At 48.5% G+C, this 14523-nt stretch overlaps 1 protein-coding gene across 1 annotated transcript in view; it reads left to right on the forward strand.

Annotated features, from left to right (window-relative positions):
* The window catches only part of BFSP1 (beaded filament structural protein 1), a 38089-nt gene that overhangs the window by 11857 nt on the left and 11709 nt on the right, over positions 1-14523 (forward strand). Inside the window, exons 3-5 of the mRNA XM_035005802.1 lie at positions 3316-3411; positions 5858-5950; positions 10290-10397. Of these exons, the coding sequence (XP_034861693.1) occupies positions 3316-3411; positions 5858-5950; positions 10290-10397 (297 nt within the window). The remainder of the gene's footprint in view (positions 1-3315; positions 3412-5857; positions 5951-10289; positions 10398-14523) is intronic.

Below are 14523 nucleotides of genomic sequence, written 5' to 3' on the forward strand. Positions count from 1 at the left end.
CCTGCTGCTAGAGTCCTGGGACTGCCCTGCTTTCTGTCCTTCTTGAGACCTGGCTACCTTTCCTTTGGAGTCTGTAAATTATCCTGGCTCTTTCTGGTTCCGCAGCCCTTTCCCATTGCTGGAAAGACCCCTGGGATTTCTTTGTATCACCATTTCTCTCACGAAGGGGCTTCACCAGGCTCATGTGATAATTCTGGGTAATTCAGAGAGCCAGGACCTCCCGGGAACCTGCTCACTTGCCCTGGGGAATGAACATCTTGATTGTACAGGTGCATCCGTTGAGTTTCCACGGGTGGGCAGTGTGCGTCTTCTGAAGGAAGAAACAGTGCTGTTGAGGTTTCACTGAACTCTGAAGTACTGTCCCCGTAACACAGGATTGGAGGACCCATCGTGAAACCCTGAGGGCAGAGCTCATCAAAAGTCAGCGACTGGTTAATTCATTCATCAAAAGAATGAGCCCAGAAACTGAGGGCCCAGAGTTAGTTTTCACATTAATTTAGTTCAGACAGTTCAGAGCCCCGTACCTGGAGCTGTGCATCCCTGTTTTGTAATTTGGTCCATTCTCTTACTTCTGATTAAAAAAAAAAGACTTCAGACTCTGTGTGCGTCTTTCAAAGGGTGAGATTTTTTACTATGCTCTTGCTTCTCCCGGCGGGCAGCAGAGGCCCAGCTCCGGGCCTGGAAGTGAGCAAAGCCTGGGGAAAGCAGAGAAGAGTCCAGGGGCAGTGGGCAGGGAACCAGCTCCAGGTTGGGGTCCTTCTCTCCTTCTGTCTGAGGGTTCACTCCCTACTTGGTTGCTCATTGTTGGCCTCCCTGGTACCTATCAAGGGACTTCAGAATCTTCAGAGAAATGAGAGAAACTGGGGGCATTCGCCCTGGGGCAGAAACCTGGAGGAGACACTGAGGAAGGATAGAATGCTCCCTTGTGCCCAAAATTAATCCTGTAGAGCTGCATTGTCCTGCTCGGGAGCCACCAGCCACGTGCGCTGGGGGCGATCGAAACACTGGAAGTTCAAATCGAGATGTGTTGTAAGGGTAAAATGCACACCAGGTTTCAAAGACCTTGCCTGAAAAAAAAAATACTGTAAAATATCTCATTAATAACTTTAAAATTATTGATTACATGGTGAAAGGATAATATTTTGGGTATATTGGGTGAAATAAAATATATTATTAAAATTGCTTTCACCCATTTCTTTTCATTTTATTTAATGTAGCTACCAGAAAATTTTAAATTATGCCTGAGACTTGGACAGTGCATATTAGGATAGCTTATTTCATTTTTATTTGCATAAGTCTATGCAAAAAGGAATGCTTTAAGATACACGCCTGGCAGTTGCCAGTTGACCCAGTTGATTTTGTAGAACTCTGAAGTTCTTTTAGGATAAACTCAGGGGCGCCTGGGGTGGCTTAGTCGGTTAAGCAGCCAACTCTGGATTTTGGCTCAAGTCCTGATCTCAGGGTCGTGGGATTGAGGCCCATGTCGGGCTCTGTGCTCAGCATGGAGTCTGCTTCTCCCTCTCCCTCTGCTCCTCCCCCTGTTCACGCTCTCTCTCTAAAATAAATATAGTCTTAAAAAAAAGATAAACTCAAAGTTCTTTTTGGTAGATAAAATAGCCTCAGAAGTTTGAGTTGAGTGGGATGATTAGCTGCACCCCCCCCATCTTGCTCAAGTTTCAGGCCAAATTCACACAGGCATGTATTTCTTAATGAAGCGTTTATTCTGATGTAGGCCTGAAGTTCATACAGCCTGTTTTCTAGTCTCATGAAGTCCCAGCTCTCTGATGTGGTGGGTGCTGAGGCTGCACTTGCGCGAAAAGCTCATTCAAGGCAGGTGATCCACTGGAGTCGGAATCCAGGTATCTTCTTTCAGCATCTGGCAATCACAATCTTCCCACACCAGTCATCTTTTTAGGAATGATTAAGGAATCAAGTGTCTTTCCAAGGACTGCAGGCAAAGGCCTCCCTGGAATCTAAATCCTTTTAGTGATAGGATATTTTGGTATGTCTCAAAATATCTTGGCCAGTGTTCATGCCTGACTGTTTTAACTCTGCTCACGCAAGGATGGAGAAGTCTTAAATGTGTTATCCACCTTTATCGACGAAAGCCCATGGCTGCCATTCATCATACTTTTTAACAAGTCATTAATAAGTCGGTAAGAAAGTCATTTGGCAAGCCCTCAGGTATTGGCAAGTGTGCACGGCAGAGGTGTCTCAGGAGAGTGACAGTCTTGAGGACCCCAAGTAATGCTCACCGGTAGTATCATGCTGGATTGCTACAGCCTTAAGGGAGTTCCAGCCATCACAGCACTATCTTATCTTTTTTAAAGATTTATTTGAGAGAGAGAGAGAGAGCATGCATGCACGAGCAAGGGGAGGGGGAGAAGCAAACTCCCAGCTGAGCAGGGAGCCCGATGCGGGGCTCGATCCCAGGACCCTGGGATCATGACCTGAGCCAAAGGCAGCCGCTTAACCGACTGAGCCACCCAGGGCCCCCATAGCACTATCTTATCAAGAGCACAATATTTAGTTTACCCAAACAAGAGCAACGAGATGAAAGTCAGTGAACTATCAGAATGTTTGGTGAGAACACTCAGCCTTGTATCCTAAGTGTCATGTCCAATTTTAAAGGAATAAATACTGTTTACCACAGCACCCATTAAAAAAATGCATTTTGTGTTAAAGATACATAGCATCAGGGTAAGTGTCAGCAGTCCTTGGGAGAAAACTATTAAAATGAAGTTTTCGGTGTTACCAGAAAACTCTTTCTTAGTCTTAGAAACTCAACTTCCTGATGATGAGATATAGAACAGATATAGATGTAACTTAAATTTTAAGGCTGTTGTTATGTAACTGCATCCTAATTTTCTCCCTGATTTTTCTAGATCAAGGTTTTGCAACCATGGCACTATTGACATTTTGGACTGGAGAATTCTTCGTTGTGTGGGGCTGTCCTGTGTATTGTAGGATATTTAACAGCATCCCTGGCCTCTGCTCATTAGATGCCAGTTGTCACACCCCAGCACCCAAGTGGTAACAATTGGGAATGTCTCCAGATATTACCAAATGTCCCCTTGGGGGCAAAATCAATCTCTGTGGAGAATTATTCTAGACCAGGTCTAATGGGCTAACCCAATGCCTTACTAGAGATATGCAATCTCAGACACTCTCCCAGACCTACTGAACAAGACTATGTTTTAATAAGAACCCAGGAGGTCCGTGTGCCCATACATCTGGCTGATTTCACACCCATGTGCCAATACCTCCACTGTGCAGCCCTCCGAGTCAGATGTGTGACTCAGTTTCTCATTGCAGGAAGCTGATGAAGCCTTACTGCATAACCTACGCCTTCAGATCGAAGCCCAGTTTCTACAGGATGACATCAGTGCAGCAAAGGACAGGTACAAGAAGGTAACCATGAACCTTCTGAAGCCCTTCCCCCAGGTAACCCGGTTTGGGTTTGGCCAGACGAGGCCGGGGCACTTGTGGTTGACACATGAGCCTGCTACAATGGGTTCCTTTTGTGTGTATTGCCCCTGAACCAAGTGGGTGAGGGGTTGGTTGCTGGATGGCTCTTAGTGAGCAAGACATGTGCAGAGCAGGAGGGCAGTTGTGTGTGTGTTGGGGGAAGGGATTGGGAACACATGTCTGTTGAGTACATTACAATTCACAAAGTGATTTTGCTTAGATCCGTCTTGAGTAAGCTAGGACCTATCATTGTTTCAGCTCAGAAAATGCAGAAGTGCAGAAAATGTAACATATATATATTAGCTCTGCCTCCAAGCCAGTTAGTTGGCACTCGGGAGCTTTCTGTTGTGTAGCGCTCTGCTCTGCCTCCCACCCCCACTAGCTTCTCACAGGCCTGACTTTGGGGGGCCTTGGTGTACTGGACAAATCAAATCCTGGAGCTGTGTAACCATGGGCAAGTGGCCTTCCCACTCTGAGCTGCCATCTTCAACGTGCAAACACCAGACTCTCCTTCTGCGCAGCAGTGTGGTTAGCTGTAGCGGACTGGTGAGCCTGGCTTTGGTCCTGGGGGCTGACCTCTCTGGTGGGCTGTGGCCTCCTTCCAACTGCCAGTATCCGCAGCTCTGTCTCTGGACGCTCTCCAGGCAGTGGAGGGTGTCTCTGCCTCACGGAACGTGTTGCCCCTGGAACAGCCTCAGCCAGTGATGGATGTGCATTGGTGGATTCATACCCCAGCTCCCTCTCACCGGCTGTTCTGCACGGTTCTGCACGGCTCCCAGGGATCCCCGCTAGGCCTGAGCACTGGGTGCCCACAGTGGTAACTTACCTGGTAACGTGCTCCTCATTGGCTGCCTTCCCTTTCCTGTCTCACTTCTCCATCCAATAACATTTCCTGGCACCTTCACCCACATAAACTGTTTGCACTCAGACCCGTCTCTCAGGGCCTGTATCTTAGCCAGTCCGGGCTGCTATAATAAAGTACCACTGTGGCTTAGAAACAACAGAAATTTGTTTCTTACAGTTCTGGAGGCTGGAACACTGAGCTGGGGGTGCCAGCAGGGCCAGGTTCCGGGAAGGGCCCTCTTCCTGGCTTGCAGACATCTGTCTCCTCACTGTGTGCTCACCTGGGCTTTCCTTGATGCCAACTCTTTGGTGTCACTTCTTCTAAGGGCACTAATCCCGTCACAGGGCCCCACCCTCATGACCCCATCTAAATCTAGTTATTTCCCAAAGGCCGCACCTCCACACCCCATCCCAGTGGGGCTTAGGTCTTCCATATGTGACATTTGGAGGGTCACAACGTTCAATCTCTACCAGTCTGCTTCTGGGGAAACTGAGGCAGCATGCAAGTACAGGTGAGACACTCGGTACAGCCTGGAGCCTGGTGCGTGCTCAGTAGGTATTAGACTCTCTTCCTGTCTCAGTGTGGACCTGCCTACGCCAATGGGAGGACCCATTGCTCACACCGAAGGGGTGATAATAGAGTTCACACTGCGAAGTTTCTGTGTATTATCTCATTGGTCCTAACACCAGACTCGTGAGTTAGTATCGTAGGGCAGGCTCCCCAGGAGCAGAGCCCAAGTGATGATTTTTGTGTGATTGCTGTATTAATGGTGAGCTTCCAGGAGGAGATGAAGGGGAATAGGGGCGCAGGGGTCTGGGGGCTTAGCTGGAGTCTGGCCTCAGCCTGACCCCATGGAGGGTTCTGGAGTATGATTGCTCCACAGGGTTGGTCCCACTTTGAGGCAAGAGGGTTGGCTTTTTGTATTCCTGTGCCAAGGAGTCAATGATTCGGGTCGGGGCGAGGTGGGTTTGCGGGTATTGCTTCTTGGACCATTGTCTGCCAAGGGCAATTCTCTGCGATGTGCTCTCACACACAGAGCTGGGCACAGGTGCTCTGCTGGGAAAGGGGATCAGGCACCGTGACCAGATTGGCAGTCCTCTTATATGCAAAGCCCTGAGCATTAGGTGGTTTAAATCACTTACTCAAGACCACATCCAGCTAGTAAGTGATTTAGTCTGGGATTGACTGACCATCCTTTGAACCACTGCCCTGTTCTGGGATCAGAAAGGGTCCTTTGTACCCTGTGGGGGCCTCTTTGTTCCCCGTCTCTGCTTTTCTCTCATAGCTGTGCCATCCTGGGCTCTAGGAAAACCAGCAGCAAAGCATCCATGTCACTGAAGGGAAATGGCGAGACCAATCAAGCCTCAGTTTCTTTATCTGCCCCCTTACTCTTGTGAAGATTAAAATGTCTGCTGCTCAGGTCACAGTCTGTCCTGTCTGTGACGGTGAACATGTGAAAGCATTCATCCCTGGGGTCACCTGGTCCTGGAGGCAAAATCTCAAGCAGCTCAGGTTTTAATGAGAATGCTTTCCTTCCCCCAACAGAATCTTCTGGAAATTCAGACCTATGTCACCATCCTGCAGCAGATTGTCCAGACCACCCCTCAAGCATCTGCCATTACAAGTGGGATGAGAGAGGTAAGAATCGGAGCCCCGGCTGCAGGGAAGGCACATCTGGGGATGCCTCTTACCCCCCCAAGGGCCTAGTTAACAGAGACCCAGGTGAGGCGTCAGGTCAGACTGGGCGCCGAGCTGCACTGGGCTCACTAGCCCCACTCTCACTCTGCATACATTTGAAGTTTACCCTTCTGTTCTTTTACTCAGACTGGGAACACTGGTGTTTAGACAGCTGAGGACACAAAGTGTGTCCCTGACCATTGTCTTAGGCATTTGTTCTTGAGTATTATGGGCTGCTCTTCCTTGTGTAGTTCATAAGAAACTGCCAGACTATTTCCCAAAGCGGTTTGCATCGTTGCAGCTCATCAGCAATGAACGTGTGAGAGTTTCTGTTGCTTTGTGTCGTAGGTCGTAGCCAGCACTGGTATGTCGGGGTTTGGTTTTGTTTTTGCTTTTTGCTCTTCTAACAGGTATGCAGTATATCTCACTGTGGTTTTAACTGAGTCCCCTGATGACTAATGACGTTGAGCATCTTTTCGTGGGCTTCTTTGCCATCTGTGTAGCTTCTTTGTTGCGGTATCTGATAAAATCGTTTGCCGATTTTTAAAAAATTGTCTGCTTTCTTATTTTCCTTATCAACTTGACCATGAACTTTGAATACAGAGAGCCCCCCACAATTCGTAACTGTATTTTCAAGGTCGGCCTCTGTTAATGAATATGTGAGTCTGTGGGATGAAAACTACGGGGGAAAAAATAAGAGATTACAGGAGCTGATTTTTTAAAAAATGTGAATTTGGATGTAAAAACCTTATTTCTGATATAACGTTCCACATTCCTTCTTCCTTTAGCTCTCTAGCTGCTGGCATAGTTTTTCCCTAATGTGGCTTAATGGATTTTGTGATGCCTAACCTGAGACATGTAAAAATCAACGGATAATAATGCAGATTATGACAAAAATGTCATGGTGCCCCTTTTCCAGAGGTTGTGTTAGGCTGATACAAGGTTTGGTGGACTGGTCAACTGGTGAGATTGTGGGTATTTTGCAAGGATGACTTAGGACAGTGGTGCTCAACCCTAGAGGCACTTGGACTCACCTGCAAGTCTGCCTAGACCACACCCAAGTCAGTTAATCAGCCGCCTGGCAGGTGGAGCCCTGACCCCCTCATTTAGAAGCTCCCAAAGCAGAGTGCAGACAAGCTGCAGGACCTGTGGGCCAGGGGAACTGGCTGCTTGAGTCTTTTTGTTTTAATTTTTTTATTATTTCAAAGCTGAAGAAACCCCAGCATTTGCTTTTAGAAGACACTTTATTATTATTTTTTTAAGATTTATTTATTTATAATCACTGTCAGAAGGCACAGAGCACATGTGGGAGGAGGGGCAGGGGGCGTGTCAGAAGGCACAGAGCTCATGTGGGAGGAGGGGCAGGGGGAGGGGCAGAAGGAGAGAAAGAATTGTAAGCAGGCGCCACCCTGGGCGTGGAGCCTAAGGCGGGACTCGATCTCACGACCCTGAGATCCTGACCTGATCCGAAATCAAGAGTCGTATGCTTAACTGACTGAGCCACCCAGGCGCCCCAGAGGACACTTTAAAACTCTGCCAAGGAAAGTTGCTTGTTCTTGGGAATATTTTCGTCCGAATTGCCCGCCAGTGACCATTTCAGGTGCCTGCTCTCCATATTGGTATAACTGAGGTTTCCACAAAGACCTAAAATAGCTTCTCCTGATGCCTTAATTTTCTTTGTCAGAGATTTCTTTCCAGATACCTTATTTTTATCGTGCATACTCATTTTTCCCTCTGGTTCAAAAGTGTTTTACACCAAAGCACACCTTTTAAATCGTATCCTCTGTTTTCTTGTAACACAATACTTCTGAGTCGTAAGAATATAGAGAGTGTCTGGCCCCATTCTGAGAGCATCAGTGATCTTAGCGTCCTCTGGGAGCTAGTTAGAAGTGCAGAATCTCCAGCCTGAGTACAGACCCACTGAGTCAGAATCTGCCCTTTTAGCAAGACCTCCCTGGGAGAAACAGATTCAGAAAGCATCACATTCTTTATTAATCTGTGCTTAAAAATTCTATATATGAGATAGATGGTCCCTTTCAGGTTTGTTTCATTGACTCTTGTTACCTAGAAAATGTGTGAGTCACCTTTGCAAAATGAGGATACAGTTAGTGTTGTTCAAGGAACACCGCTCACCCGGTTAATGTGTCAGTAAAGCATCATGTCCGTGCCCTCTAGCCAGAGGCCACTGGAGATGCATCTGTGGTCAAATAAAGCTGGGTGAATTATTCACTGCAGCAAGGGAGGGGGTACCCCGTGGAGACTTGCAGGGTGTCTCAGTGGAGGAGGGACGTGTGAGAGGATTGAGGCCTGTGTTAGGTGATCTGGGGGTGGGATCAGTTAAGCAGGGCCCTGCTCTGGGTTGGGTGCCCTCAGGAGAGGGCTGGTGCTATGACTGAGCATCCCTGTAATTTGTACCTGGAAGGCAGTACTTGGTGATCAAGCAGCATCGCTTGTGTTAGTGGGGGAGGGGAGGTTTGGTGATTTTTGTGCGTGCTCAAACACAGGGTGGTCTTGTTTCTGTCTCATTCCCCCATGGTCCCGGAGTGACATGTTTGGATCTGGGCGGGGAGCTCATTTGCAAGTTTATAAGAGGGAGCATCACGGCCAGGTGATGAGTGCCAGCTACCAGCTGACAGCAGCTGGGCTGTCTTTCTTGTATCCGAGGATCTCCTGTGCCCCCTTGGGTGGGCGTGAGGAGGTGTGTAAGATGAATAGGAGCTGGGCAGTGAGGAGAGACAGGGCCAGGCAAGCAGGCAGGGCTCTGGCAGATGCAGTGTCTGGGCATCGTGTCTGCTTCTCTCCCGAGGCCGCAGGCCTAGAATTGGCGAAGTGTGGCGTATATGCACATCTTCCACGTGCTGGCACTGGGGGACGTGAGTCCCCTTCTGCCCTCAGCCACCCCCTTGTCCGCATCTTTGAGGCAGGGAGGTGGGGACCGAGACACAGAGAAACAAAGAAGACGGAGACAGAGAGGGAAGCAGAGCCTGAGACGCAGGGAGAGACACAGAGCCAGGCGGAGAGAAAGCATGCCCCCCCGTGCACTGAGAAACACGGGGAAAACGGGCTCCGGAGTAAGCGCGCAGAGCCGAGGAGGGCCTTCTGCAGTTACGCCTCCGATTCCGCGCCCCGCCCCCGCCCCGGGATCGGGCCGCGGCCCTGGGCCCACACGGGCTCCCTCTGTGCACGTCTGTCTGTCTGTCTGTCCTGCTCTAGCTGTCTCCGTGCCCCTCTTGTGGCTCCAGCCCCTTTGCACAGTGAGGGCAAGCGGGGGGCTGCCTCACCTGTGCGGCTTTGGGCAGGGGGCACGGGGCTCGTGCTCGGTGTTCGAGGTTTGCCTGGCGGGGAGGCAGCGCGCTCCGTGTCAGAAGGCATTGCTCTTGAGCAGAGGCCGGCTCTCGCCAAGGGATTTGGATGTTCTTGGACAGACAGTGGAGGGACCGGTTGGAAAAGGGCGCCGGCTCAGCCTGTGTGGAGCGGTTGAGGACGGATCTTCTCCCATGTCGCTCCGCCGAGTGGGGAGAGAGCGGGGCAGCTCCCTTGGGGCCCCTACTGCCCTGTGGTCCCTGGAGCCCGACAGCCTGGTGCGGCCGTGACATCTCGGCACCGTCGACAGCCCGGGGCACAGACTGACCGTGCCACCTGCAGGGACAGACGACAGAGCCCAGCGAGCGTCGGCATTCCCAGCTTTCCTTTTTATAGAAGGAGACAGTGCCTTGTCCAGAGTCTCTTAGCCAGTTTATGGCACAGCCAGGTCTAAAATGTGGGTCTCCAGCGATTTACGCTCCTAGCGTTTATGGTTCAGACTCTGAAGACCGTGAACAGGCAGAACTTAAGGGTGGCTGCCATGGGCCTGGCTTAGTCAGCTCGGGCCCGGTGACAGCACAGCCAGGGACGAGCAAACAGCAGACATTTGTTTCTCACAGCCCTGGAGGCTGCAAGTCCAAGATCAGGCTGCTGCAGATTCGGCTTTTGATGAGGGCCTCCTTCCTGGTTTGTAGACAGCCACCTTCTTGGTGGGTCCTCACATGGCCTTTCCTTGGTGCATCTTGGGGAGAGAGAGAGAGCACTCAGGTGTCTCCTCCTCTTCCTATAAGGACACTAACCCCACCACGAGTGCCCCATCCTCATGACCTCATGTAGATCTCATCACCTCCCGAAGGCCCCATATTGGGGGCAGGGCTTCAGCATATGAGTTTGGGCAAGGGGACATGAACCTGAAGAACCTTCTTTGCCCCCTTTCCCTGTGGATTTCCTCACACATCAAGTGCATGTGCATGCTGAGTCTGGCCTTTTTGTGCAGGAGAAGCTCCTGACAGAACGGGAGGCCGCCGCCCTGCAGAGTCAGCTGGAGGAGGGCCGGGAGGTGGTGTCCCTCCTGCAGGCCCAGAGGACGGAGCTACAGGCCCAGGTATGGCTCCACCCCCTCGTGTCCGCTGCTCACCGTTGGGCATTCACACCACACATGTGAATCAGGTTTTACAGCGCACTGTATTCAGGTGTCCTGAGCGTGCAGAAAAGTGTACAAGTATCCAGCTGGGTGGGGGGTGGGGAATTCTCACAAACCCAACACACCTGTGTGTCCAGTGCTCAGAGCCAGAAACCGGGTTTTCTGAGTAGTGTGACCAGCTGTCCTGCTTTGACCAAGGGTTTCCCAGGATGGAGGACTTCCATGCCCAAACTGGCAAAGTCCTGGCCAAGCAGGGATAATGGGTCATGCTAATTCCAGGAGCCTCAGAGGTTCCCCTCGTGCCACTCCTCCCCACCAAGCCTTCTGCAGGTCGATTTGTTTTGCCCAGTTTAATCTTGTTGTTAAAAATAAGAAGAGATGGATACTTACTGGAATTTTTATCCTCCAGTTGGTCAAATCTGTGCTTCCTCTTTCTCATTTCGTGACCTAACATCTCTCCTTTGGCAGATTTTTTTTTAAGATTTAAAAAATGTATTTATTTTTGAGAGAGAGAGAAAGCAAGCATGTGTGGGGGGAGGGGCAGAGGGAGAGAGAGAAGCAGACTCCCCACTGAGCAAGGGATCATGACCTGAGTCAAAGGCAGACGCTTAAACTACTGAGCCACCCAGGCACCCTCTCCTTTGGAATTTGATTATAGGCTTGTGTTGGTGTTTGCTTCTGCTCAGAATTTGTTAGCATAAAGCTCCCATTTCTACCCCCTCCTTTTTTTTTTTTTTTTTTTGGTGAGGCTTAATTTGAAAACTAAAGTCACAAGAAGAACTCACTCCTCTTTCTGTGGCCTTCCTTCTTGGTTAACGAGCTTCATAGCTCATCCCCCTGATTCCTTCCAGTTTTCTTTCTCTCATTACTGTACCATTCTGATGGGGCACATTGGGTTAAAATACTAAATTTTCCTATACTCTGCACCTGCATTTTCTAAATCTAAAAATAAATTGACATTTGGTTTGACAAGTACACATAGGGTACAAGAGAACAAAAAGTTTGAAAAATTGGACTATTTAGGAAACCTGGAACATTAAATGTTACTCTGTCTCTATCCCTTCAATGCCTGCAAAATCAGAAGTTAAAGCCACAATGGATCTGGTGCTTTTGTAGCTATTCAGTGCCCTCCAGATCTGCCCAGGATCTCTTTTGGGACCGTGGAGTTCCAGAATCTTCATTTCTGTCCCATTGCCCACTGCACAAACCTGTCACTCTGCAGCAACTCTCAGCGGCCACTGAAAGCAAACTGGGGTCTGGTGATTATCTCCCGAGGTAAAGATCACACCTCGAGAAATTGAGCACTGCCTTTAAGCTCATCCTTCTCATGACAAACCATGGCTCAGGGACCAGACACACCATTTTGGTGACTTGGTAGTTAGTGGTTTCCTCTGAGGCCCTGGAAGAATGGAGCGAGCATGAGTATGTGGTGTGTGTGTGTGTTTGCATCCGTGTGTATGTATATATGTTTATGTGTGTGTAGGTATGCATGTGTATGTGTGTGCATGTGTGTATGTGTGCATGTTATATACATATATGTATAGGTGTGCATGTATATATTTGTATGTGTATATAAATTTGTGTATCTGTGTGTATGTGTATATGTGTGCGTGTTTGTGTGTGTGTGTGTGTGTTTGTGTGAATGAGAAATTGGAGAAGTGGACGCAAGCCCACTGGTCCTTGAGACCAGTGTTTTCCAAACCACTGTTTACCATTCATCATTGGGTGGTAAAATGAATTCAGCAGAATTGACTGGCATTAAAAAAAAGAAGAAATTGACAACACTAGACTAAGCTAGAATAAGAAATAACCGAGTGCATGGCTAGTAATGGTGGGATTTGTTTTGTGAAAACTGTGTTTTAAATATATATGTTTGCATATTTAAATATATATATTTGTTCAGATGCACACACACACACACATTTGTGTGATGTCTGTGGTTTGTGACGTAAAATGTGGCTCTTCCTGTGGCCGTGGCAGCAAAGTTGAAAACCCTGCCCTAGATACTGAGAAAATGAAAGAGCCCAGTCTGACGTGGTAAGTTCCAATTCTAGGGCATAAATGTTTCTGTCTCTATGTACATATATGTATTTGTTGAATGTAAAAGCAAGACCTTTCATCACGGATTAACCTAGTTTCGGAGACTATGAAATCAGTCTGTCTGCTTGGCTGCCTGTCCCCACCCATAGCTGCTGCAGAAAGACTTACTGGTCTTACTCTGATGTTGTTGTCTCTCTAAATTGGGGGGTCTTCTCTTTTTCTGTGCCATGACCCACCACCCCCCAGCCACCTGGTGAAGCCCATGGACCACTTCTCAGAACAATGTTAAGGGCATAGAATAAAAATAAAGTATGTATAATTAAAAGGAAACCAATTCTATTGAGACAGTTATCAGAATATTACCAGTCATTTTCTATATCATAATCGATGCGCTTATATTAAATAAATCTAGCGGTGGAGCTAATGAAACACAAGTTGTATTAGTTTTCTCTCGCTGCTCTAGTGAATTTCGATACATGCAAGGGCTTGAAACAACAGTCCTTTATCCCACACTTCCAGGGTTAGAAGTCTGGGCAGGCTTGGTTGTTTTTTTCTGCTCTGGGTCTCACAAGGCTGATATAAAGGTGTTGGCCGACCTTCTTATCTGGAGGCTCTTGGTGGAGGATCTTCCAGTCTCATTCATGTTGTTGGCAAGAGTCAACTCTGTGTGCAGGTAGGATGGAGGACCCCAGTTCTTTGCTGTCTGTCGGCCAGGAGTTGTTCTTAAAGGCCGCCCACATCTCTTGGCACATGGCCCCCTCCATCCCCAAATCCAGCAACAGTGCATAGAATTTTTCTCATGCATCTAATCTCTCTGACTTCTGCTTTTAAGGGCTCATATGATCAGGAATAATCTATGATAATCTCCCTATTTTTGAAGGTCAGCTGATTAAGAACCTTAATCACATCTGCAGAGTCCCTTTTGCTGTGTAACATAACATTCATGGGCATAAAGCTAAGGGGCAATGGTCATGGGTACCAGAAGTCTGCCTAATTAGCTCTTATTAAAACACAGATATGGCTGGGCCCACCCAAGAGGTTCTGACTCAGTAGTTCTGGGGTGTGGCCCAAGAATGTGCATTTCTGAGTTTCCAGGTGATGATGCTTCTGATCCAGGAACTTTGAGAACACTGGTATAAGGGTGGGCCCCAGGTTGGGTCAGAATGTTCTACATCCGGTCCACCTGAGTCCCTGACTTGGGCCTTCCTTCCATAGCCTATTCAGGAGATGCTCATGGCTGGCTTTTTTGCTGATTTTGAAAGGCTTTAGAGGCTTCCCAATGGAGTAGCCGAGCTGAGAGTCTCCAAGGTAGATTTGGTGGCTTAGCCCCTCAGTAGGGCCAATGCTATGACTGGGGACAAGTGAGGAGGGTGGGAGAGGGAGAACTCCTTGCAGCCTGAGGGCTCCAACCTGGCAGAACCACTGCATCTGGTTCTGCCTCTGGTTAGAGCATCTGATGCTTCCAGAATCCTCCATAGCATGGTCCTCAGGGTGAGGTCCCTAAACCAGCAGCATCAGCATCACCTGGGAACTTGTCAGACATGCACATTCACAAGCTCATCCCAGACCTATTGAGTCAGGAACTTTGGGATGGGGCCCAGCAATCTCTGTTTTAACAAGCCCTCCGGGTGGTTGTGCAGACTCAAGTTTGAGAACCCTAGTCCACAGGCTAGAAGGAATAGCATCCTCCATTAGAGCTGACAGCCCCTTCTTTGAAGCCCAACACAGCCCATGCATGAGACCACTGGGATGGCACTTCCTAGAGGTGGAAGAAAAGGGACAGGCACTTCTGGCTCCCTAATCACATTGACTGGGAGTTTCTGTGACAGGAAAGTGAAAAAGGTCCTGTATTACTTGGAAGGAGTAAACCTCCCTGGTTATCACTTCTCATTAAAGTTGCCTCGCGCCATCTAGTGGTAGATTTTGGTAAGAGCATGTAATCAGTGAAGAATACTTGATTTCTTCCATTTCCTTTTTTAAAATTTTTTTCCCTCTTTTAAAATTGAAGTATAATTAATATACAGCAGATGTTAACTTCACGAGTATA

This window comes from Mirounga leonina, unplaced genomic scaffold (assembly GCF_011800145.1).
Source record: "Mirounga leonina isolate KUSES-001 unplaced genomic scaffold, KU_Mleo_1.0 Mir_150, whole genome shotgun sequence".
NCBI lineage: Eukaryota > Metazoa > Chordata > Mammalia > Carnivora > Phocidae > Mirounga > Mirounga leonina.